The sequence below is a fragment of the Equus asinus genome, chromosome 28 (genome assembly GCF_041296235.1).
Source record: "Equus asinus isolate D_3611 breed Donkey chromosome 28, EquAss-T2T_v2, whole genome shotgun sequence".
NCBI classification, from domain to species: Eukaryota; Metazoa; Chordata; class Mammalia; order Perissodactyla; family Equidae; genus Equus; species Equus asinus.
In genome coordinates this window covers 45,212,021-45,238,850 of record NC_091817.1, presented here as the reverse complement: position 1 = coordinate 45,238,850, position 26,830 = coordinate 45,212,021, and the positions used below count along the sequence as shown (strand labels likewise).

At 41.8% G+C, this 26,830-nt stretch overlaps 1 protein-coding gene across 3 annotated transcripts in view; it reads right to left on the bottom strand.

Annotated features, from left to right (window-relative positions):
- CDH13 (cadherin 13) overlaps window positions 1–26,830 on the bottom strand; it is a 990,441-nt gene that overhangs the window by 753,799 nt on the left and 209,812 nt on the right. For all 3 annotated transcript variants that reach the window (XR_006521117.2, XM_014842967.3, XM_044760929.2), the window contains exon 2: window positions 17,465–17,576. Coding sequence is in view for 2 of the 3 variants with exons in the window: in XM_014842967.3 (XP_014698453.1) it covers window positions 17,465–17,576 (112 nt within the window). In the remaining variant the exon portion in view is untranslated. The remainder of the gene's footprint in view (window positions 1–17,464; window positions 17,577–26,830) is intronic.

Genomic DNA, 26,830 nt, shown 5'->3' with positions numbered 1-26,830 from the left:
ATCCGCTTTATAATACTTTAAAGACTTTTATTCATGATGGTAGACGGAGCTAAGAACTCACTATACCTCATAATATAAACATAGGTGCCTAAGAAGATACACGCACACTTAAATAATCGCACACAGTAGTTAATATTAGGAGACCTGAGAAAATTCCTGAAAGATAGAAACTATAGATTAAAAAAAAAAAAAAAAAAAAAACCAAGTAGTGTTACAGAAAGCAGGTGGTGCCGTGCTCAGAATGGGATGGGGCTGGGAAGCGAAGGGGGTGCAGAGGCCACAGATCAGGTGATTAGCTGTGGTACCGCAGGAGGAGCAGTCTGACAGCCTCCTTCCCATCATTGTGCCAGGTAACAACACGAGGAATGTGGGTATCTGTCTCCAAGGGCAGCAGTGACTAACGGAAGCTATTTCATTGGGTACCAGATGGCTTAGATTTCTTCCTAACTGTAGTGGATGCCATAATGCACCTGTCAGATTCCTCTTCAGGGCTGAAAGATTTATTTTTTCAGCCTTTGGGAACAACCTTCAGCTGTCAGCTCTCTATGGAACTGCCTTGGCTAAAGACCATCTTCTCCCGTAAGGTCACATTCCTTTCTCACAGTCCACATCCAGTGGCAGATCACCACTGAGTTATAAAAGCCTGGCTCCCTCGCCCCAACTCAGGACCACTCTGAAGGGCCATCCAGGCTTCAGAGTTCCCTGGGGGATTGGCTGAGCCTTTGATGAGACAGCATCAGAGCCTGGCTTCTCTTCTACCCAATCCTGCTTCCTCCTCTCCCTTCCATAGGGGATGACCCCGAAGCACTCCCTAAAAACTTCTTGCACACCAATTTCCATCTCTGAGTTGGCTTTCTGGAGACCCCAATCCATGACATCAGCCAAAATGCAGGCTTGAGCCCCCATGCAGGATGGCCCAGAGGTGTAGACTAAAGCCTCCACAGACCCAAACGCTTTCACTTAAGTCTTGTCTAAGCCCAGCCACTGAGTCAGCCTTGGCCATGTGCCTTTTCCAAACATGTTACACAGGAATAAAGAGAAACAACACCGGAAACAGATGCTGGAAATAGTACGGGCAAGCCCACATTCCATTTAAAAGAGTCAACATAAACACACGAGCGAAATCTGTCCTGAGTAGGCACCAGACATCAGAAAGTAAGGAGTAGAGGCTTTCAAAATGCTCCTACAGACTTGTTCTCATTGAAGTTTCACAGCACCCAGAACTGGAAAGTATTCGACCTGTTTTATAGATGTAGAAACTGAGGTTCTGAGTGTGAACTCCCTCACTCGAGGCCAGGAGTCGTATCTAAATCTTCTGAAGGGTATCATAAAGGTGGAGTTGACCCTAATCTCAATATTAGGACTAAAGCATTGGTCAACTTGTAAAATATAGCATCATACTGATATATAATAGAAAAGTTATTAATTTATAATTATAAGATGCTTTTCACTACAGTGAGCATGACACGCTTGCTAATAGGCACCGTTGGCCATTGATTTAGGCAATGTGAATAGCAGCTGGCTTTCTTCAATCAACCAAACAAGCGTTATCCATAACCAGGATGGACCTGGCCAAGGTCCAGAAAGAAAGCAATTTGCTACTTTCCATTTTCCTAAGTCCATCACCCAAATAACAGAGCAAATGCTCCCATTCAAATCACCTTTATATATGCTCAGGCTGAACGGGATGGCGGCCCTTGGCAGGCAAAACATTCCATATCCGCTTTAGTGCTGTCGATACATAAAGCAATCATCCCAGCCAGGTACTATGTAAATGTAACAGCCAACATTTTAATAATAAACTAAAAACATTCAGACCCCTCAGCCAGGTACCCGTGCCGAGAGCCAGTTTATGGGGTAATCGTGTGGGTCAGAGGAGAAAGAGGATGCTGCACAGGAGAAGTGAATGACTCCCATTGCAAAGTGGAAAATATGCGCCGTGATAAGAAGGGGCTGAACAAAACCCATGTGTATTATGAGCATATACCATTTACTCCCAGAGCTCAAAGTGAGGTTTGGAAGCCCATTGTCAAGTTACATTAGTTGATATAAATAAGTACCATTGACCGAGCAGAGGTTGTGTGTTAACCTCATATTTCCATTTAGCATCTCATTGCAGGCTTGCCTTTTAGAAGAAACTCAGAGAAGCTAGGTAACTTCCCCCAGGTAACAGACCTAGCAAGGGTTAGAGCTGGCATTTAAATCCAAGAGTTCAGCTCCCAGAGCCTGAGCATTCGCCTGCCACAGATACTGTGAGGACCAGAGCTGGGATGGTAGGAAGCACCTGCCAGGCCTGCTAGGCTCCCGGCAGTGCTTGCTCTTCTCCCTGGAATGGTACGGAGCTGGTGGGAGCTGACAAGGAGGAGAAGGAACATACCGGAAGTCTATGGATGTAGCTGGTGTCATAGTTATGGAGTGGGAAGTGACTGTGTCAGCAAATAGAGGGACTTGAGAAAACAGAAAGGCTTTTGTGGTCTCAGAGAAATTAGGCAGCTCTTGTAATGCTGCAAATCCTGTTTGCTGCCTTTTTTAAAAATGCTCAGTAAACTCAGACCTCACCTACTTTTAAATGCCTCAATCCTAGACACTCAAGTGACACCTAGACGGGCATAAAGGCTGAAGATGGAGTCCTGGTGCTTTGCGGTGGTAAAGACAAAAATCCCTGGATTTTTGTGCTCAATTCACCAATAAAGTTCCTAGAGGTTTGTAAATTCCCTGTGTCTCTCTGAGCACTTGCCAGTCGCCAGCATTGACGCCTCTAGCTCCACTCAACCTACCTAGTCCCTGTGAACATTCTGACCAAGACAGGCATGCTGTCAGAAGCCCCAGTCCACAGGAGGGCGTCCAGAAGCAATCTCTGCTCTCAGCTCCCGGGTGGTTACGGACGGGCTTCCTGCCTTATTGTCAGCCTGGGTCTGGGCATCAAGTAAAAGAGACTATTTTATTGAAATTTACCTGTGTGCCTTTCTTTTCAGATTCTCCTGATTGACCACTCCCCTCTTTTGCCAGAGGCATCTGTTGCCTTAGGGAGGATTAGGATGTGGGATCAGGAAAGCAAGGAGAGTGAAAGATTCAATATTCAGCCTAAAGACTTTAGTGAAACAAAAGTCTTAAAAGCCAGGCTTTACTGAGAGAGGAAAGGGCTTTCTAACTTGCAAATATTTTACTGTAAGCCTTAGGTAGAGCTAACTCAAGATTTCATGGAGGAGGTCTTCCCACACATCCTGAGACCTTTTCAACGTGGGTGAAGCAGACAGGAACTCTGCTGGACAGAGACAAGACAGGAAGGTTCCCTGGGTCGCAGAAAGTCTGGCTTTACTCGGAAAGTCCACAGCCATTATGCTACAGAGCTTTATATTTTAAAGGTGTGTAGATTTCCAAGCATTTTACTCTATTTTCTTTTTCGTATGGGCTCAGCAGAATGAGAAAGAATAAAAAAGAAAAATACTCCCACTTTCTCCTGTTCCCAAGAAGAAGGGCAAGGTTTGAGTCTCAGAGGCTTATGTCCTCCCTAGGCCCCAGGGGAGAGTAGAAAGGTAGCTTGCATAAGCATGCTGAGGTTACCAAAGTTTCTGAAAAATGTATACAGAAGTCAAAAGATAATGATGTACACAAGAAATCTATATAATGTTACAAACCAATGTTACCTCAATGAGAAAAAAAATAGATGGGGGAAAGATAAGACTAAACCAGTAAAAACTTCACTGTTTGTTTCAGGAATTCATGAAGATCAACTTACGTGCGAGAACAGTCGGTTACCAGGACAAACAGCTCATTTATCAAAAAATAACTTACTTGTGAGACTTATCTAAAAACCTTGCAATGCCTGCCAATCCTAAATCAGCATGTCTTGAACTTTACCTGACGCAAGTTTTCTACCTTAAATCACAAGATCCTGGACCTGCTCTCAAACCCTGTAAATATCTGTTCTGGCTTCCACCTTCTGAAATATTGCTAAGATTCTGGCAAGGTGCTGTTCCTCATGGAAGTGAGCTTTCTAATAAATGAACCCTTGCTTTATTAACGTGAGTTGTCTGGTGATATTTTGGGAAGTCATACTATAAGCTATTTGGCCACATGACCGAAAACCTGAATGTGGGAGCCTAAACAACGTTTGAACACAGTGGTTCACAGAGACCCTTGCCCTGTGGTCAGGACTCAGCACTGCCCAGGTCCGCAGCTTGTTTGGGCCACAGCTTTCAGAACCCAGCAATTGTATGAAGGCCTCTGATGTTTGTTTGCTTGGAGCCTTTTCTTCAGGGAATGGGCTTCCAGTGATTGGACTTGTCCCCCTGGTCACAGAGGGGACTCTTGACCCAATGCCTAGTCAATCAGCTTCTCTTCCAAGAGTTTGAATGAAGATACCCCAAAGTTGAAGGTAAGTGGAGCTCAGCTGCTCCTATAATGTATCCAAATACTGAAAGTGTGGCCCACAGACCTTGTCCAAACTCTTGCAAAGGGCCCATGACAAGATAAGTGCAGTGACTGAAACCAATCTGATAGATTATGCCTATTGAATTTTATGCCTATCAATATCATGCCTATTGTATTGTAGTTTATTAAGGCTTACATTTTGCATGCCTTTGTTTTTTATTTTCATTTTTATAGCAAAAATTTTATTATATTCTTAAGAAAAATTGTTTAAAACTTGAAAATATCACAAAACTATGGGTAAGGGAGGAGATGTTCTTTCAATGTCATACACAGGTATTACTTATCAGGTCCATTGAAGGATTATTTAATTATCTGGGAAAATGTAATTTGCTCACTTCATTGTTTACTACTCATTGAAAGTTGCAGGTTTAGTGAAGGTTTCATTAATATTCACTAAATTTCATTAACATTTACTAAATTAACATTCACTAAGATTTTAATTGGTAGATTTCTGTATAATAGAGATGTGAGTAATATTCAGCAGAAAAAGATAACCCCAAAGGTCACAGCTGCTGCCTTGTTGGACATTAACCAGCTTTGCATGTAAGCTGGCAAATTCATTCTAATGTTTATTATTAAATCGCCTACAAATATCTAGCGGTTCAAATGTTCTTTGAGTCATCTTAATGGTTTGCTTTCTAATTGATGAGTTTGGACCTGTATTCACTTTATATTTCTACATGAGTCATGCTTAACTTATTGAAAATTATATTTTGACAGTTTTTTTTTTTACAAAAGGATAAGTGTGTGATGCAGTGCCACAAAAACCAGCCTTTCACTATACAAAGTTTGAAAAGCGCTGTCCTAATTCTCTTTCGAGTTCCCATTGCTGAAATTCTTGGCACTTCTAGTTTCTGTCCTTTCCGAGGCCTTGTCATTCGGGTGTTTGGATGAACCTGTGCGCTGCACCATTTTTTTTTTTCACTAAATCCCTTTCTTTAAAGTCTTGAGTTGATCAGGGTTTGAGAGAACTGATAAACTCACTAAATTGTAATTGTAGCTGACAAAGTAGTTTATAGCAGAGAACAATCCAACCTTTCCTTAGGTACACAAATAGGCAAGACTCATCACAAAAATGTCCTTCATCAACAATGTGCATGATGAGAGCAAAAAGTCTGAATCGGGCTATCCCAAAAGCAAAGCAGGCAACTTTGGACATAAGAGAAAAAAAATGAATGTATGTCTTTGTCTTAGGCTTTACTCACTCTAGAACTCCTTGACCCTTGCTCCAAAATAAACGAAACACTTGGAAGCTTAATCAGAGCTGCCGTGCACAAGACTCTGTGCATTTACCCAAGAGTTGTTGCTCTTTGATCCCTCTTGAGCATGGACAAAGGCCTGGTGCTAGCCCAGGCTCCCCATGCCTCTTTGGACATTGGGAGTGACCGCCAGGCCACATGCACAGGGGCATCCACCTGACAATTCCAATTGCCCCCTAATTTCAGTCCTCCCTTTTCCTAGTCGATCCCCTCCCTCAGTGCCTAGAATTGGATCCTGAATCTCCTTCCTAGCCTGATTTATCCCCACTCACACTTGCTTTCTGTTTTTACTTCCACAAACTTCCTTCCACTGAAAAATGCAGTGCTAACCATATTCCTTGGAGGTTTTGACTCATATTTTGAACTGTTTTTCAAGCACTAATTATTTCTTTTGTGTTATTCAGAGTCAACGTTTCCTTATTTGGAATCCCATCCTGCCCCCATGGAATTTAATGTATACATATGAAAATTAAAACCAGTTTTAGCTAAAAATAGGTCCTCTGGGAGGTCTCTGGAATCAGCTGACATGCACAGTTAAGAGGAACCTGGATGGCTGACAACAGTTTTGGCTTCAAATGGGAATGAAATAGCCTGGTGCAGTGGTTGGCCCCTTTTCAGGGGTGGCCTGCCAAGACATCATTTACCAAGTCGCTCACAAGTAGGAGCAGGGTTTAGGGGATGGCTGGAACCCGGAGGCTGGGCCACCACCACACTCTGCTGCCCCCAGAAGCAGCTGGGATGAGAAGAGGCCAACTGAACGTTTTAGCAGGATTGAGGTCTGTAACTTTTCAAGAGGTTCTCCTAAGGAGTGTAGTCTGCAATTCTGAAATCCAAGAGGCTTAGCATCCCAAAAGTGTTTTCATAACTCATTTGGCAACAAAACCTACCTGAACTCATGTGATGGTATTTTTGGTCCTTATTTATCCTATGTAGGGTAAATACTCATGTGTTTTACTGCAGAAATACGGGCTTTATTCCAGGGTGCTGCCCCAGACCCCCCGGTGTAGGTGTATAATGTAAGCATAGGCACTTTATTAGCTTCCTAAATTCTGAAATACACTGAGATCTAGGGTTGGGAAGAATTACTTCTCAAATGCTTTTCAGGGAGCATCCTCTTAACATTGAGACCAAACATGAGGGAGCAATGTGTGTTTATGGGGGGTAGGCAGGACACGTGCCCCTGGAACATGAAAATGCCTAAAAGGGAGACCTGGAAGAAGGAGGGAAAACGTGTGTTCTATTTCAGAGGAGCCAAGCTTTATTGAAAATCCTCTGCCACCTGTGTCAGATACCAGCACTGCCCATTCCAATAGCATTGTCCTGCAGACATTTCCTTCTCTGGCTTTGTTCTTTCAAACGATAAAATCAACCAACCTTTATATAGATCTTGCATCTGTGTGGCAGGCGCTATCCTAACACTTTCGCAGGTGTTATCTTGATTGACCCTCAAAATATTACCTCCATTTTACAGATGAGGAAACTGAGGGGCTGAAAGGGTGAATGACTGGAAATACCAGCCATTGTAAGTAATGGAGGCAAGCAGTCCAACTCAGGAGCCCACAGCGATGCTCTGTGAAGCTCACAGGGACACCCAAGTCTGTTCTCAAAGGGAAGAACACAAGCGCCTCACTGTGGGAGGACACCGGATATAGCATTTCATACGGAGAGTACATACACTTTGGAGTCACAAAGTCAGAGCGCATTTTCCACCACTGGCACTGCTTTTGAGACCTTGGACCCTTTAATCAAGCTTTACGCCCCCATCTATAAAATGAGATTTATAATTGTATCTTACTGGGCATTTGATTGGATTAAATGGATAAAATAGTAGCCGATTTCCTGGATCAGAGAATCTCAAACTGGAAAACCTGTCTTCACCTTAGGGCTTTTACATTACCTGGTCCCTCTGCCTAATGTTTACCAATCCAACCTTCTCCTGGCTGATTCCTTCTCCTAGTTCAGGTCTCGGCTTCTCAGAGAAAGGTTTTGTTGGCCATTCCTTCTACAGCAGCCATCCAGAAAGCTCTATCATCTGACCTTGTCCTATTTCCTCAGAGTACTTAGCCTCAGCTTTTCATGCACCATTTTCCTGTTTTCTTAGGTGTTTATTTCTATTGTGTGTGTGCCTGTCTGTCTCTCTCTCCAGTAGGATGAAAGATCCAACACAGGAGGCATCTTTTTGATGCAGTTCAAAGCTGGATCCTTGTACCTAGCACAGGATCTGGCATAAAGAAGGTGACCATTCTGTGTTTCTTAAATAATTGACTAAATGAATGATAGAGATTCAGTGCATGCCATTTCCTTGCCTATCTCCTATTTCTACCTCCAGAAGGAGACTGTGAATTTGGTTAAATACAAAAAGTGCTTGGGGCTTTTTTGATGGGCAAGTATTCCTACCTCTTGCCCTTTTGCTTTCAAACCAACAAAAATTTCCCTGACAATTAAGATGGAAAGGACAGACAGAGGGCACCACAATTATTAGAATGTGTATGGATTTGATCTGTTATAGGATAATAAGATCTGGGGCCTTCTCAAACTATCTAAAGCCGTGCTTGACCTTTCTCAATTTACGTTTTGATGCCTTACTCATCAAGCAGCCCAATTCATGTGGTTCTAATACCTTAAATTAGGAGATGCTCCTGTAACATCCGTATGTTCCTGTATTCTTAATCTCTTAAAGAAAAATAGAAATAAAAGAGATGTATACCAGTTCCAGAACCGTGTGAGTGAAGACACTCAACAGGTTGAAGAGTGAGGCCATATGGCAGCACTTAGAATTTGACAGTCTTAATTAGGCAATCTGCTCACCAGCATCACCAGTGAGAAACCTGGCATGATGGCTGTCCTCATCCCCTGCCACCTAAGAGATGTTTCCATTTACATGTGTGCTGGGTTCTAAAAATTCTCATGTATGGAGCACAGCCCGCAGTCATAGACAGTTAGTACTGAAAGGTGCCTTGGCAATAGAGTTAAACACACTCATGGTGGACTCTCTTGTTTTCGCTAGCCCAGCATCACTCCTTTCCTTCAGGGAACAGCATCTCCATTTCCACAGGCCTGGCCAATAGGGATAATAAATCCTGGACACCATGATTGGTTCAGGGATAGGCATATTACCCAAGCAGGACCAAGAGAGTTAGCCATGAGATGTTTGCTGGAACACTTGGAAGAGAGATGCTCTGAGTTATTAAGCTGGAAGAATAGAAGGCTGGAGCTGCTGGTGGCCATCCTGGGGGGAACCCCTCTGAGAGTGAGGGGTACCAACAGTATAGAAAGCACAGCTGAGAAAGGAAGGGTGACACTGATGACATCATTAGAGCATCTAGATCCAGATGTTGACTTTGGAAGTCAACTCAAATCTCCAAATTTTCAATCATAAAAGCTGGTAATTCTATATATTTTTGCTAAAGCCAGTTGGATTTGGGTTACTTTGCATTACAACCAAAATAGCCCTGACTAATACACCCTCATTATACAAATAGGGAAACAGAGGTCCAGAGAGGAAAAGGGTCATACGGGTCAGTGTTCGAGCTGGATAGACTCCAGTGATTCTGCATCTCTTTTAGAAAACTTCTCTTCCAGATGCCATCCCCACTCTAGTTCCTTGGAGTTCTCTGGGGCTCTGCCCTCACGCTTGTTTCATATATGGGTGCTCCTCGGTCATGCTGCCTTCTCCCCTGCCCATCTCTCCTCTGATATGCCTCCCAACCATGTCCATCTGAGAACTTCTGAAATGGCTCCAAGCAAGCCCGAAACTTCCCCGCTCACATCTCTCGTCTATCTCCTATTCTGCACTTCCAGAAAGCCAGCACACTGTCTGATCACATGCCCCCCCACCTCTTTTCACATACTAGCTGTATTGACAATTCAAAACATTAGAAACAGATTTTAAAGTCTCATGCCAGCCCATACCCTTCCATCTCTCAGCATTGTCCTCTGCTTCTTTGACCACGAATAACAGCCACTGTCAACAATAGCAATGGTTTGATAAATACAGCACCTGTATTTGGTCTTTTGTGGCATATCATTTGATCCACACACCAGTCTTAGGAGCAATGGCAACTTCAGGGTGGCAAATTTGGATGCCTCTAAGGGGCAGGCAGAATAAATGAGGAAGCCGCCTGGATGACAGGAAGACAGTGGGACTGGAGGGCCCCAGGGAAGGCCTCACCTACTATTATTGCTATCCTACTTCTTGCAGCTAATATTTTAGTGCTTACTCTGGACGACCCACTATTCAGAGCCCTTTACATAGATTAACATTTAATCCTCAGAACGACCTATGGAGGTTGCTGCCATTGTAATGTCCATTTTCCAAATGAGGAAACTGAGGCACAGTGACTTCTTATTTTTCCCTTAACTCACCCAAGTTACTCAGCTGATCATGAGTTGACCTTGGATTTGAACTCAGGCAGCCTGCCTCTGGGGTCTATATTTAAGAGGTCCAACACTGCCCCAAAGTTATAAATTTGTAAAAGTGCAGTTCTCAGTGTCGATGACAAATTCCTCTCATTAAACACTTCACAGACGCCCACAATTAGCCGCCACACAGGACATATCTGTAGGGCAAATTTAGCCCAAGGGCTGACAGTGTGATTCCTCTGGTCTATTTATTTCTTCCACTCTGCTGATAAGAAAATTTATGCCAAGAAAGGTCCGCCTACATCCCCATTGCCCTCTCCGAAGGCTTTCTCACTCTGTCACTTCCTGTGCCCCAGTCTTCAAAGCACAACTTAGGACCCAGGTCCAATGGAAGGATCTCTATATAAGTGTTCTTTTTATTCTGCAGTTATTTTATTAATCATTCCACCTTTATGAAATGAGGTAGTTAGTATAACACATTTATGAGGATGCTAATAAATATTAATTGACTGATTACTACATTGTTACAAATATGTTGGTGGGGGGAAGGGCAAAGCTGTAAAAATATTACATTTCTATCAGGACTCTATTTAAATATAGGAAAAACTCTCCTTGCCATAAATAGGAGTCCATATTCTGACCCAAGGTATAATCACTTTCATAACAATGGAGAGAGTTAAGTGACACCGGGGTAATTTTCCTTGGCATATAACAGCTTAAAGCAAACACACCACTTGAAACTCCAACCTTATTCAGATCTAGCCAGGCTGCAGTAACAGGTGATGCTAAGTAATTTCACTAATCAGTTAATCAATCTCCCAAGCTAAGAGTAAATACAAGTTAGCAGTACACATGACAACCAGAACATGGAAAGGAAATTATCACTGTTTTTTCTTTTTAATCACCAAAACCGAAAACAGAAACAAAAGAACTTAGGAAGTTCTCAAGCATGGAGAATATACACAGACAAGATCCTAAGTCAGCTTCAACTCAGGAAATGGGCATTTCTCCACGTGCTAGGTTGGAAATTCATCCATTTATTACTAGCCAAATGAAATCTTTTCAGCAGGGTCAACAGGGCCTCTGTTTTGACATTTAATTTACCGGCGACGTATTTCCTGCGTTAGGATGCAATACACCTCTCACATTGCTTTTTCATTAATTGCCTTCATTTTTCAAGTTTCCTGTTTGATTTATGGTCAATTAAAAACACCTTCAAAAGTCATGACTCATGTATGTTAAGTACAAATGTGATTAATACTCTCCATGGATGACCTGGCCGCTCACTGAGGTCAATGTCAAGGTGGCATGACTAAGCAGTGTCTTGGTGAAAGGAACTCATGGGAGGGTGGAAAGCCAGGAGTGCAGGGTCACGGACAATCTGGCACTGGATCCATCCGAAACAAGGAAAAATAGGTACTTTTTCTATATTTTTTTATATTACAGATGGAAGATTGAACTTGGCTGTGAACAGAAAAAATATAATGCAATTGAAGTTCTCTCTTTATCCAGGTTGCTGAAAGTAGATGGGAAAATTAAGTGGCAAATTTTCTTGATATGTCATCACCAACATCAACAAATCTTCAAGACACTAGACCAGAGAACTCTGGATAAGAGCCAGGACACTGGAATTCTGGATTCAAATCTTGATGCCGGCAGTTATGAGTGATACAACTTTGTATAAATTGCTTCACCTACCCCAGCCTTAGTATCCTCACCTGTAAAATGGGCATGAGAGCATTTTTTCACCCTAAGAGCTGTTATAAGGTTTAAGGGGGTCCTCCACGCTTAGAGAGTACACAGTAAATGTCAGCTATGAAGGCCACAGATGCTGCATTGGTCAGCACTGGTGGAGTCTTCTAAAAATTCCAACATCTGTTCCTAATGTACGCACACTTGCTACATTTCTAGAAATTCTCTCTCTCCTCTTTCCGTTGGCATGGGCACACAGCCCTTCATGAGGAAATCACTTAAGAGTTATCTCTGCCTCACCAGAAAAATAAACATATTGAAATTCCAGAAGAAGACCAGAAAAGTCAAGAGTAAAAAGGGTAACACCAACCTAATGCTTTAGATAAGTGATTTCCCACCAAAATGAGGTAAATAAGAACATTTGGTACATTCTTTACAAAGCCAGATTTACTCAAATGAAAGGACTGCCTTCTCTTCTGCAATTAGTCCTTATTCCTGTTCTGTTTGTTTTTGTGGTGCCAAATCACCTTTTAAAAGAGAATCCTGGCCAAAGTAATGATAGTATTCTCCCTCTATCCCATTCATTTGCTTGCTTTTTTTATTTGTTCATATTCAGACTTAGGAAAATGTTTAAAAATACACTCGCATCAACCTAAGATTTTTTTTTTAATTCTACTTGTCCATGAAGTTCAAATCCTAGAATCACTGCTTTAGATGTTTCTTCATCTCTTCAAATTTTTAATGTCCATGATTTGTCATCTAAAATGCTAGGTTTAGGGGGCCATTGTAAGGAAACTGAACCTGTTTAAGGTCTATGAATAGCAAAATAATAATAGCAGCAACAATAGCAGTAGATAGTAATAATAATAGCAGTTTCCATTTATTCACAACAATGTTGTTATCATTTTTCCATCAACCACTGCATCAACATTAGAAGTAAGGACTGCCACTATCCTTCTTAGAGAGATGAGATAATTCAAGCTCAGAGGATTCAAACAACTCACTCATGGTCATGCAGTTAATATGTGACTCTGTCACATGTTTGAACCCTAGTCAATGTGAGTTCAAAACTTATGTGATCTTAACTGCAATATTATAATCATCAGGAGGATGCAACTGGAACCCATCCTTATTAGAACCATCAGAAGGTGATGTCCTTCCCCTGAGTGTTTCTAGGAGGGAGCAGGTAAGAAGCAACTCTGCTCAGTGGGAAGCATCCTCTGATTAGAAAAGCAGGAAGTAATCACACGTACATGACCTTGCTCTCCTGCTTGAAAGACCAACTTTCTCCTCTCTCCCACGTAGACCCAAGTAACTCTGACACATCTGCTTCCTTTGTGGTCGATTTCTGCCTCTTTTAGGAGTCTCTTCTGGACTCGGGTCACATTGTTTTGTGAGGATCTGCGTAGAGACTGGGAGCATACACCAATATGCCTTGGTTTCTCCACGTTTCCCAACCTCTCTTGCAGTTAGGTTGGTTATGGCTAAGTCTGGCTAATAGAACGTGAGCAGAAATGATCCATGTCCCTCTTGAGCTAAGGTGGCTAAGCATCTGGGGTGCCTTCCCCACAGTATTTCTTGTCCCCCCAGCTGCCAGCTTGGTGACATAAGAGTAACTAGAAGGCACAAGGTAGAAGGACCAAGTTGGAAGTAGCCTAGGTCCTCAAGTTCCTGTCTGGAGGGCAGCCGCTTGGAGGACAGCTACCCAGGAGAGCAGCCCAACTTGCATCCACATGACCTGAATGGGAAATAAACTTTTATCGTCTTAAGTCACTGGGGTTGTTTGATACTAAGCCTATTCTGACTAATGCAGATTTTTATTAAAAGTGTAATTAAACAGATTGTATTTTAGGTGAATTCAGGTGTGGCAGTTTCTGTCTGTGTATCTGTGTGTCTTTGTGTTTGTGTATACGTAGTCCAAGAGGAGTAATCCATGAAGGATGAACAAGGGGAGAAGAAAAGTGCTGACCTGATGGTGGTTCGGTGGCCAATGGGGTGTCCTTTTTGGACACTGGAAGTTGGAGATGTCTCCCACTAACAGGGGCTGGAAGGTCATGAGTATGGTTTCCCCTAGCAAACTCGATGATCACAGATCCCTCCATAATGCCAGGAAGGTCTGTCTGAGCTGATGGGGGCAGAGCGGAATATTCTGTAGTGTAATTTTGCAGAATACAATATAGTTGGCGGCTTATCTCTTGGTCTTTTTCCATGTCAGTTGGGTGGTTAGTCAGTTTTCTAGGCCAGTTATTCTTCTGGAGCCTGGGTGTCCACTTGGAGGCTGTAACCAGAATGACTATCCAATCTTGTGGTACCAAGATGGCGGCTACTAGAGTCACATGATTTTCATGTTGCAGGAGAAGCAACCACACCGATCAATTTAAAGAATTCTGGGTGTTGGAGGCCTCTAAGGATCCCCTGCCACAAACCCCTCACAGATTCCTCCCTAAGTCCAAAGACCTTGAATGGATGTCTCCTTTCTGAGTTTCTGCATTCTAAGCTCTCTCCCCCTTTCTTCTTGTACTTCTCATCAAAAATGGGAATAACCACATTTTCCCAGCTCACCTTTCTAGACTGAAAGTTTGCCAAGTTATCATGAGTCAGGGGTTTCGCCTTACACTGTGAAAGACACAATGAAAGAGGCCCCCTGGTTACATTAGAAGAAATAGTGGGATATCATGTTTTGATCCTAGAAGCTTGTTGAAAAATGGCCTTTTAAAGACAAAAGCAAGTCTAGTTAGTGGAAAGGAGAGTAGAATAAAGAGTTATTTGGATGTGAAGAAAATAAAAGGCTTTAGAACAACTGAGGAAAAGATGTATTGGAGTGAACAGTGAATAAAATATTAGGGAAATAAAAGAAGTGGAGGTGACCATTAGTAACAGTTAAAAGCAGAAGCAGATAAGTCATTGAGAATCGAGGAGCGAGATGAAAAAGGATAAAAGGAAATATTACTGTCTGAACAAAGAGAGCAGGAAGCCATGGATGGAATAAACATTGCCTGTAACGTGCTAAAAGCTGAACACAGAATTGGTTGAGTATAAGTTTGAGGTATGAGCAGATATACTATGTCTTTCAGGCAAAGAGACAACACTTTCAGAGAACTTTATAGAATGGTGAAAAGCGTAGACATCAACTGATTGATTTCGCTGTGTTTATACCTTCTGCAAGTCAAAATTCACAATGATTGGAAACCAAAACTCTTGAATATTGCAAAGACAAAGGAAAAATGGAAAGTGAAAATGCCACAAGTGGAGCTCAAGATAATATTACTAACCTGGTTACCAGCCTTTGTCATTACCTAGAACATCAGCTTACATTTATATGTCACTAAAATATCCCTAACCATTTCCTGGATCTTGGTATGTGATCTCAAATATCTAAGCATTTTAAAACTTTCTGGTTCTGTTTGATTCCTTTTAGTTTTCATCCAGATGTTAGCCTTGTCTCAATATGGTCTCCATTCTGACAGCATCCACTGCTCGTTGGTTTCTTGGTTAACCACATTTTTTAGACGTAGAAGGGTCTTGTGTTGAACCATAAGGAAATGCAAGAAGGAAACTGAGAATGAGAGAGGAGACAGGGAGAGAGCGGGAGGGAGGAGAGAGGGCAAGAGAGAGAGAGAGAGACTTAAAATGTTAGTTGGTTAGGGGGAAAAGTCTATTCAATATATCAGGCTTTATATTTCTTCTTGCAAGTGGAATAGAGCAATACATTGCTACTCCTTCTGGAAATCCAGATTTTCCCAAACAATATTCAACAGGCATTCTTAAGTCCATAAAAACTTTCCTCATTTAGGCACAATTAACCATACTCACAGGGTCTAATCTCATAACAACCATAACAACCAATGTTCGTTTCTTTGAGATGAACTCACAAGTACCTAATCAGATCTGCTCTTTGCATTTTTTCACCTTAGTAATATACATGGACCTACAATTTCACTGAGAGAGGGCTAGTCAGATTTTGCTGATCCATCAATTCACACACAAATTCACATAGAAAATTTTACATATCCTCAATTCCCATATCACTGGATTTTCCTGAAGGTGCTATCCTTGATAGTCAACCCAGTTGCATTTGCATTTACTAGCTTACACAGAACCAACAACCATAACCCAGTTAATTACTTAGGGGATTAAAAAAACACACAGACAAACACAAAACTGTGATATTGGAATGTACAGTATGGTCTAGTTTAAATTAAAAAGATCCCCCAAAGTATGATTGTTTCCAGCTTCTCAGCGGTGAATTAAAAGCTGTTTGGTGTTGTGAAGATTACAGAAGCAATCACATTTATGGGCCTGCTTTGCATACCAACTCTATTAATTTCCATACTCAGGGTGGCTTCACATTTCCACACATGTTAATATAGATGCCATTTGAGATAATCGCTTGGAAAAAAAAATGAGAAAAAGAAGAGAGAGAGAAAAAAGAGGAGAGGAGAGCCAGAAAAATGGTTCTCTTCAACCAAGTTCCGTTTGGAATATATTGATTCTGATAACAGAAGAACCAAAAGACAAATGAGGGTTCCTGATGGCCTGACCCAGGAGTCACAGTCAGGGATCAAGTTAACATGAAATCACATATTGGAATTCACTTATTGTGCCAGTCCTGCACCTTGTCATTACAGACTCTAATTATTGAAATGATTTCATTGGCATAATTGCATCAAGATGTGCATGGGCTTCACCTTGGAGAGCTCCCATGATGCTCAACATTTCATCTTCATTATCATGTCCCTTTCAACTCTTAAAATGTGTTCCAGCCCCACAGCACAATCCAATCAAGTAGGCTGGGCTTTTTTTCCCCTTTTAGTTAAATATGCCAGTCACATAGCACAGGAATAAAGGAATGTGGTAAGCCTGGAAGGCAAACGTGAGACCATTAGGGCAAATGTACAATTGTCTTCCATAAAGGGACCTTAGAGCATCTGACCAAATTAAACCACTGTTTTCATATCTTTCATTCCCAAATGTTACAGAATGGTGCTCAAGAGCCTAGAATTAAATGGTGTTTGTCTACCATCAATTTTAAATTCTATTGTGCTAAAACTATGCTTGTTATGAATTTACCAATGCACACTTTGCCCTAATAAAAATTAAAAAAATATAATGTTGGCATTAAAAATAGGAAGAAATTATAAGCACAGATCTGAGGGGAGTTTATTTTAAGGAAATCAATTGGAATTTGGGTATTTGAGTTTAACCCAAATAGCCAGTAGAGATTTTCAGTCTTTCTGAAGACCATCTTATTAGCCTTAAGAAAAAGAGTTTTGAGTTCCTGTGCCTAAAAATAACGAGAAGCCAACATCCTGCTCTCACCATTATTTTGGTCTAATCCTACGCATGAGAAATCCAGGTAAAACAGTAATCCAGAGGAAGGCAATGGTTTTGTTCTCAGGGATCTGCTCAGAGGACTGTTTCACGTCCTTTGCAAACAGTACTTTGCACTCACGTTGGAGGCTGGTGGTCTCTTTTTCTGGGAGCAGTCGGAAAATGCTCATTGATGATAAAATAACTAAAAAGAGATACACACCACTCTATTCACCTCTAAGCTGACAAGAATCTAATTCAAGACCTTCCACCCTGGGTCCAGCAGTGACATAAGAAAAATGATCAGAAAATATTTAAGAAATACCACGTCCAGGGACACATTCTTAGACATTGGTGAATTCAAATATGAGAATAGGCCAAAAACATCGTCAAGTGACGCTGCTTACGGTTTAGAATTGCCTGGTCCTTGATGAATTCAGCTGGCTGATCGATATGGAACACTTTCTGCTGAAATCCAGGCGTGCAGTCCAGACCTTCTGCAGATGTTAGCATCAGCACCTGAGAAAACCAAAGCCATCAATATTTTAACAGCGGCTTGTGTGTTTGTCCTGCTAACTTTTACCAAATCTGTGACTTTTAGAAATGAGCTGAGATTTTTATTTCATTTCCCAAATGAAGAGGTAAGTTGATACTTCTGCGGCTGCCAACAATTCGTTTTGGCAATGAGATTTGGAAAACGTGCAAATGGGAACAGCTGCTGCAGTTTCCATTAAGTCGCAGTGAAAGAAATAACTTCGTCAGATTTTTACACCTGCTAAGAATCGCACCAAGATTTTCACGTGTGAAATTTCATTACAGAAACTGTCAGTTTCATATGATGCCTGAGCTAAAAGCAACTTCACTTTCATAGACGCAAAGGGGCATTGTCATCTACAAAGAGGAGGAAAATAGAACTATTCCATTGGAAGTTACGTCTAAAAGGAACCTAGAGCCACTACACCTTCTCAGCCCAATATGGTGGTCATGAGCCACACATGGCCACTGAGCACTTGAAATGTAGCTGGGCTGAAATTGTCAGTATAATATGCATGTTGGATTTTGAAGACTAAATAGCAAAAAAGAAAAATAAAGTACAACATCTAATAATTTTTATATGGATTACATGTTGAAATGATAGTATTTTACAGATTGGACTAAATAGATAGGTTAATAAAATTAATTTCACCACTTTCTTTTGACTTTTGTAAGTCTGGCTACTAGAAAATTTAAAATTTATAGGGGCCCGCTCCGTGGGCGAGTGGTTAAGTTCACGTGCTCCACTGTGGTGGCCCAGGGTTCGGATCCTGGGCATGGACATGGCACTGCTCGTCAGGCCACGTTGAGGCGGCGTTCCATATCCCACAGCTAGAAGGACCTGCAACTAAGATATACAACTATGTACCAGGGGGGGTTGGGAAATAAAGCAGAAAAAAAAACAAAAAGAAGGAAGATTGGCAACAGTTGTTAGCCTAGGTGCCAATCTTTAAAAAAAAAAAAAAAAGAAAATTTAAAATTTATAATTCTTCCAAAGGCTCAGCTTTGTCTTTGCAAATCCTTGGGGCTTGGGAGTCAAAAATTTAGGTTATATGTTTTGGAACGTAAAAGTATGTAAGGACACTCCTGGACAAAGGGTCATTTAGTAAGGTAAGAAATAGTCATAGGTTTAGCAGGCAAAGACTCTAAGCCTTGTGAAGATAAGGATTACATCTTTTTCCCCACCTTTTATACCAAGCACCCACCACATATCCTGGCACAGAGAAGATGCTCCATGATATGAAAAATATGACTGCTAATCTTTTTCGGCCTTTACTGTATGGCAAGCACCATGCTAAGTTTGTTACGTGCATCATCTCCTTTAATCTCCACAACAGCCCTGTGATGTATTTAGCATATTATAAGATACATTCTGTAGACAAGGGACTTGACATTCTAGAGAAGCCAACATGCTTGCCCAAGGTCATACCGTTGGGATGAGTGGAGCCAGGATTTGAATGCAGGTTTAAGCGTCCTGTGATTTGGCACCCTGTCAGAGCTCCACTCACACCCCCCCAGGCCTTCCACATCTTGGGGCAGGACTTCACATTTTTTTGCTTGAGTTATTTCTCTGAAACCATGGAAGGCTGCTTTATCTGAGCATGGTGCCAGCAGGGGGAGTTTGGAAATTCACATCCCCAGGAGCAGCCCTTGACCACAACTGATGAAAATTAGTGCCCAAACACCCCAGCCCCTCCCCCCTCAGGTGAGATATCTTGGGGCTAAATGTTCTCTCTCCCAGTTTCCAGTTGAACTTGAGCTTTAGCTGCCCACAGTGGTCTCTGGCTTGCTAACTCACTTTCCATTAGCTGCCTTCTCTTCCTTGGCTTATTTCCTCCTTCTCTGTTGGTATTTTTCTGACACCACCCTCCAGAGAAAACTACTTGCACTTAAATCCTTGACGCGGTGCCTGCTTCTTGGGAAACCAAACTTTGATATCAGAATGCAAACTCTTAACCACTGGACACACGCTGTTGAAGAAAATTCATTATCATCCCCACCAGTGTACTCAAAGGCGTGTACAGAAAGTTGGAAGCTGTGGAACCAGGGCTTCTCTCTAAATACCAGCCCTCTGAAATGCACTGAACCTCAAGGGATGAGAGCAAGAATCAATCTTCAGAGGTTCACAGTGTGGCTGGCCTGAGAAACATCAAAGAAATTGAAATGGGAGAGTCGTCACCCTGACTGACATGATCTTTCTAAAATCAAAGGGGGAAGGATGCTCTCGTCCCGTGTAGGAGCAGTCCCACTTGTAAAACTTTCCCTTGTCTTGAGAGCAGGCTCTGGTTAGATCGCTTCTGAGGCAGTCATAATGCTGACATCCCAAGTGTTACACACAGAATGCAGATTCGCGACTCAGAATAATTTGCTGGCAATTTTGCAAGCAGAAAATCTATAACTGGCCAACGTTAATTCAGTTAAACAGCAAATGGTGAAAGGTTGCCTCCAGGCACCCTGTGCCTACAATTATACATTAACCTTCTAATCAGCTAATTCCGCCTTCAAAACCCAGACAGTAAAGCAGTCATCCCAGAGGAACTAAGGGAGACAGCATTTCTCCAGGGATCTTGAGCCTAAGAATCCAGAAATGATTGAGGACACAGGTGAGTTGGGTCCCCATTCTTGTCTCTCTGCAGCCCAGTTTCCTGATTCCTTGGCAGGCTCTATTCAGGATTCCTCTGGAGTCATAAAGGAAAAATAAAGCTTTTCCAGCTGCTGACCCTCAGGGAGGGTGGGAGTGGTGGCAGGACTCCCAGAGCCTCAGCTTTGTTTTTGCAAATTCTCAGGTCACTCCATCCATCAGTCAAAACTCAGGTTAAATGCTTTATAATCTAAAAGCATGCACTAGTGTCCTGGGCAAAGTGTGACTCAGTGAGGTGAGAACTAGTCAAATAATTCATCCATTCACTCCTCTCTGCATTCATTCATTCCCTTATTCCCAAATACTCATTAAACTCCAGGGATTCAGCGGGCACTTTGCTAGGCACTGTCCTGGAGCTTCTCGAGAAGCACAATAACACAGTAGTTAAAAGCACAAACTCTAGACTCATTTTCCTTGGTTCAAATGTTGGCTCTGTCCTTTATTGTGTGATTTGGCATTTTTCATGGCCACTGTGTCTCGGTTTTCTCCTCTAGAAAAATATGGAAAATAAGACGTGCATTGAGAGGGGCTGTGTCGATCCAGTGGGATGATGCATATAAAGCAATTAGAATAGTGATACACAGGATAAGTCGTCAGTAAGTGTGAACCATTAACATGGACTAGAAAAGGTGAGAGGCATTAACAAATCATCGTTTAATTAATTGAGTAACTAAAATTAAATTTTTAACTTGAAAGGAAATTATAGGTCACTTCAGGAGCATGTAAAAGCTGGGGACAGGGAGTCTCACTTCGTCTAGGGCGTTAGGGAAGGCAAACCCACAGAGGGGACATTTCTGCTTCAATCTCAAAAATGGGTCAGAATTAGCCAAGAGGAATAGAGACTCGCCTTTTAACTAACACACTCTTTGCTTTCATGTAAAGTCTTTTGTTCCTGTCTGGGTTTCATATAACACATCTCTGAAATTACAAAACTGCATTTAAAAAGGAATCCAGACTAATTTAGAACTTCCCCAAAGCTGAATGTCTCACTGGGTAGTGGTGGTAGAATATTCTAGTTACTGCTATTGTCCCTCGACTTTTTAGCAGATTTTAAATAGTGTCTGTGCATGAACTTGTCCTGGACATCCACACTTCAATTTCAATCTCACTGAGTTTGGTAGTGGGATATGAAGAATCATCATTCATGAGTTTAAAAGTGAATACTTGGACAGTACTCCAAACTCGGACAGCCCATTCTCCAACATCATCAGATGTAGGTCTTATAAATATACTACCTGGATATACTTTTCCCCAAGCCCTCTTTAACATTTCCAGAATATACGTTATGAACAACACTCCAAACTTATTTTTAATGCCATGGCAATAACGGTCTTCCTATATGGTTCTTTTGTTCATTTATGCATTAGCTTGCACCTCATAAACAACAGGCAACCAATACACCTTTGAAAGCTCAGCAATGATCAAATTTTATGATCACCAAAGGACTTCTATTATTTGAAAATTACAATCAGCCTGCTTATGAAAGCAGATTCATGTTCAGACAGACTATAAGCACAGGACAGAGCCACATTGGTTCTGTATGAATCCTAGTTTACCAGATGCCATTTATCAGCTGTAACCTTGGCCAAGTAATCTTCTGTGTCTCAGTTTCCCCAGATGGAAAATGGGAATAATAATAGTATCTTATGTTAATTATTGTAAAGAGCCTTATGTAGTATCAGGCACATAGCAATTGTTCAATAAATGTCTGCCATTATTATTATTACTTCTGTATATTATGTTTAAACCAATATACTTGACTCACTGATATTCCCTATGGTAGACATTGATAAATATCATCAAAATATTGCTTTTGTTATTACTATAAAACTGCTCAAAGGAGACACTGTGCTAGAAATATTCAAAGGGAAACAGCAGGGACTTGAATCAGGCAGAAGATCAGGGAGAAGTCTGCATGTTGGGATCAACTGCACAACGAGAACATCAATGCCTGTTGTGGGCTGAGACTTGTGGCTTTTGCAGGACACGAAACATCCTTTAAAATGGCGGCTCAGAGCTCTGTCCTCCATATACGAGCCACTGCCCCAAACTTACTCACGGATGGCAAATCCTCACATCACATTCTTTACACCTGCTACTCTTTTTACCTTCTATTTCTTTGCTGCTGTTCAGAGCTTTCTCTTTTAAAAAGAAAGGGCTTATGTTTATCCTGACAGATACTGATTCAAGAACATAGCCAACTTTGGAATTTGCTTCCAGAAAAATGATTTTTTTCTGTCCCAGACTACAGGTTGCCAACTGGAAGCATATAGGATGGATGTGGCCAGCAGATGTGGTTAGTTTAGCCAGAGCAGTCTGTCATAAAAGTTAAATTATGATGTTATATAGAGTGCCCCTCTCCAAGCTGTCCTTGTCTGCTTCACTCCCTATGTTATTGCTCCCCCTCACTTGACTCAATTACACACTTGTCTGCCCCTCTAGGCATTCGAGTTTGCAACCCTTGCTTTAGACTTTGGAAAAATGGTCTTCAAGCAAAGAACTCTCCTTGTTATGAGCCTCTGATTACTTGTCATAATAGTACCCATAGCCGTGTGCTCCTAGCTCTGTTGTGGTAATTTTGGCCCTGTGCCTAAGGAAGGTGGAAATATTTCCACTTCTGGGCCTGGTCCCTGAAATACCACCTCTTCCCCATCTATGAAAATAGAAAGGAAGGTCTTCTAAGATGGTGGAGTCATCCAATAGCAGGAGCCCAGAAATCAGTCACTGCTTAGAGGACAAGTACCTTGGAGAGCTGCCCAACAAGAAAACTACCCATGACTGAGCAGTCCCTGAGACTAAGAGTTGTTTGTTATAGCAGCCCACCTGGCTGACTATACACGAAACGTGGAAGGGACAAGGGGAGAGAGTCTTCCACAGCAAGGCATCACAGATACATCCCAGAGGCCAGGGAGAAATATCAGAACTGAAGAAAAGCTTAATACAACTGTATTTGAAGCAGCCATAAATAAAAAGGGAGACACTTCCTGCCACAAATAATTCTCTCAGCAGGCTGTGAACAACCTCAGACCTCATCCTCTCTTAAGCCAACTCCAAAATGGTATTTTTTCAAACGAACTCACTAGCAGCTCCTGGCCCCTTGTTGTTTTCCTTTCACTGACTCACTCACTTTTTGCTATTAGCGTGGATGGACAGTTACTTTATCCTTGCCACAAAACACCTCTGCTTTACTCTTGTGAAAGTCCGTCTCTTGGAATCAGTTTGGAGGGGCTTAGATTGGCAGGGAAGAAAGGCTACTATCTCCGACTTGCAGGATATAAAAATGTTACAGCAATGTATTTTGATTGATTCTTTACCCTGCCAAGGACTAAAAACCCAGAGTCCTGGAAGGATTTATAAAGTCACGCTGCCTGCAGGGAAAGCATGGAGAAAAGAGGCAGTTCAAAGACATGCTCGTGCACACCCACCTACACACACACACATATATGCACACACACACAGGCTCATATTGATATCCTTACTGTGAGTGTCAGCTCCTGTCATCCGCACTCCCCCTGAGACTGACCTCCTTAGAATGTTCTTGGTGTTTTATAGCCCCAGGAACACAGAGCACCTGCCACCTTCATGGCCATTAATGTAACAGACACTTAGAAATGATTTTGTGATTCTTCGGAAGGTAAAAGGGGAGAAACTTCCAATTTGGTGACTCCTGTTGTTGCCTTCATATACAATTTGAGACCAATATTCTAGACCATATTTTTAACTGAATGCTTCTCAGTATCTTTTCCTCAAATTATTAAGGGAAACTATGAATAACGGTCCCCCAAAGATGGCCTCGGCTGAATCTCCAGCGTCTGTGAATATGTTAGACTACGTGGCAAAGAGGAATTAAGGTTGAAAATCAGCTGACTTTAAAACAGAGTGAATCTCCTGGGTTATCTTGATGTAATCACAAGGATCTTTGAAAATGGAAGAAAGAGTTGAAGAGTTGAAGAAAGAGATGTGACAATGAAAGCCAGGTCTCTGATGTGGTGTGAGAAAGACTCAACCCGCCATTGCTGACGTTGAAGATGGAAGAAGGGGCCACCAGCCAAGGAATGCAAGAGGCCTCTAGAAGCTGGAGAAGGTGAAAAAAAGGATTTGCCCCTAGAACCTCCAGAAGGAATCCAGCCCTGCTGACACCTTGATTCTAGTCCAGTGAGATTCATTTTGGACTTATGACCTTCAAGACCATACAGTAATCCATTTGTGTTGTTTTAAGTTGCTAAGTGTGTGGAAATTTGTTACAGCAGCAACAGGAAACTCACACAGTCTACCACAGTGTTGGTCCCACAGTAGACATTCAGAAAATGTTGGTTCTGTTTACTTCGTTTTTCAATATGTAAATATAATTTGGGCAAACCAATGGAAAGGGAGAAACAGAGGTGGGAAAGAGGAAGGAGGGCTGGAGGGAAATTGAAGGAAGAAAGAAGAGAGGGAACATAAGAAAAGAGTCATGACTTTGGAACTCTTGGACAAGGTCGTCAGAAAGTCATGATGTAGAAATAACTGTCTAAGTGCTCCATTCCTGAGCACAAATAGGCATAGTCTCCTTTCTTTTGTCTTAGCAATTGTACCTTTCAAGTGATGGGGTGTTTTGATCTGCTATTATGACAGACAGGTTGGGTTTACTTTTTTCATTAATTCCCTTAGTCAATTTAAAATTTCTATATCTGCCAGTCCCTAGGCTAGATGCTGGAGATGGAGAAATGAACAAAGCCCTTGATAAGCTTATTATCTAGAAGGAAAGGCAGACACTTAGGCAAATAATATAATATTTCTACATATTGGGAATTAGTTAGGAAGTAGTTCAAAGCAAAGATTATTGACCTAGACTACCTGAGTTCAAATTCCAATTTTACCACTTAGTTGCAGTGTGGCCCTGGGCAAATTATTTAACTTCTCTGTGCCTTAGTTTCTTTTGTACAACATAGCCAATAATTGTAGCTACCATCATTGGTTGTGATGTTCAATGAGTTAACATGAATCAAATTTTTTAAGACAGGAACTGGCTCATAACAGGTGCTATATGATACGAATTATCGTTATTATTTCTATTAATATAGAGGAGTATAAGATGTTTTGGAAATACAGAAGAAGGAGAAACACACTCTTTGGATGAGAATGGGAACTGGGACCATGTTATAGATGAGGCTGTAGTGGAAAGATGATTAACATTTTTCAAGTGGCAAAGTATAAGAAAGAATGTTCCATGCAGGGGTTTGGTAAATGCGAACACCAAAGCATGACAGTTGAAGAAACATGGAGCAATTTGTCAGGTGATAGCAAGCTCTGGGTTGTCTTCAAGATTATTTGAAAGTGTTTTGTCATCTCAAAATAGGATTGAATTGACCAGGCATGTCCTCCTTGAGTCTGGCTAAAACAGAGCCAAAAAAATCCACTCGATGAAATAACAACTTTTCTCTAAGTAAAATTAAATCTTTACTATTAAGATTCCAGGATTAATCAACTGGACTCAATTGTAAATTTTAAAAGAAAAATAGAGTTTTATAAGAATTTTAGTTAATGCAATTAGGAAGACGGCTTGCTGGCCATTAGCAGAAACTAGCAGCTGTACCTGCCCTCGAGTGGGTAGTATTTATGTCTATTGGTGAAATTTTAGTAATTAAATTAGTGGTGCCAGATGAGACCTGCTTCCCGTAAGTCAAGCAAAGGAGTCCCTATATGAGATGTTCTTGGGTGAGCTTTGGCAGCCCAGGAAGTTCAATTGAGCAAATATTAAATACCTACTGTATGCCAGGCGCTAGAAGACTTGTCTGGTCTACACATAAAACCCTAAATCCATGGAGACATCAGATAGGGAATTTTCTAAATGAATAGGCCTCCGATTTGAGGATTCAGCCCAACAGAAGATTGATTCCCAAGTCTGTCACCTCAGCCAACCTCCCACTTCAGCCACTGCTATGTGGACACTTCCCTAAGAGCTCAGACTTTCTCTGCAGAGGAATCTTTTCACGTTCTGTTCTGGGGCTCTCTGCTAGACTGCAGGAGCTGGGTTAATGTGAGGTCAAGCAGAGTTGGGAAATGCAGAGGAGTTAATGCTCCAGGGACAGCCCACAACACTGCCCTCGATGCAGGGAAATGGCAGCTAGTTAAATGCCCCAACTGCCTTCTTCCAGATGGACTCCTCTGGGAGACATTCAGTGTGCCACTCAGAGGTCCCCGTGAGTTGAGACCTGGCTGTCCACAGCAGTGATCTCAATGACACCTCATTACATTGGCTTTCTCCCTCCTTCCCTGCATTCCCTCTTGCACCTCAATCCAGCTTCCTGGGTTACCTCCCTAAGAAAACTACCTGTATGTAGTCCTTTGTCATAGGCTCTGATTCAGGGGAACCCAAAATAAGACATGCCCCTTGTATTAGTTTCATTTGCTGCTGCATTAAATTAGCAAAATTGTAGTAGCATAAAAAATATTTTATTGTCTTACAGTTCTGGGTACCAAAAGGCTACAATGGGTCCACAGGGCTGTGTTCCTTCAGCAGGCTTCAGGGGAGAATCTGTTTCCTTTCTCTTTCCACCCTTCATAGGTCCTCTGCATCCTTTAGCTCCTGGCCTCCTTCCTCCATCTTTGAAGCCAG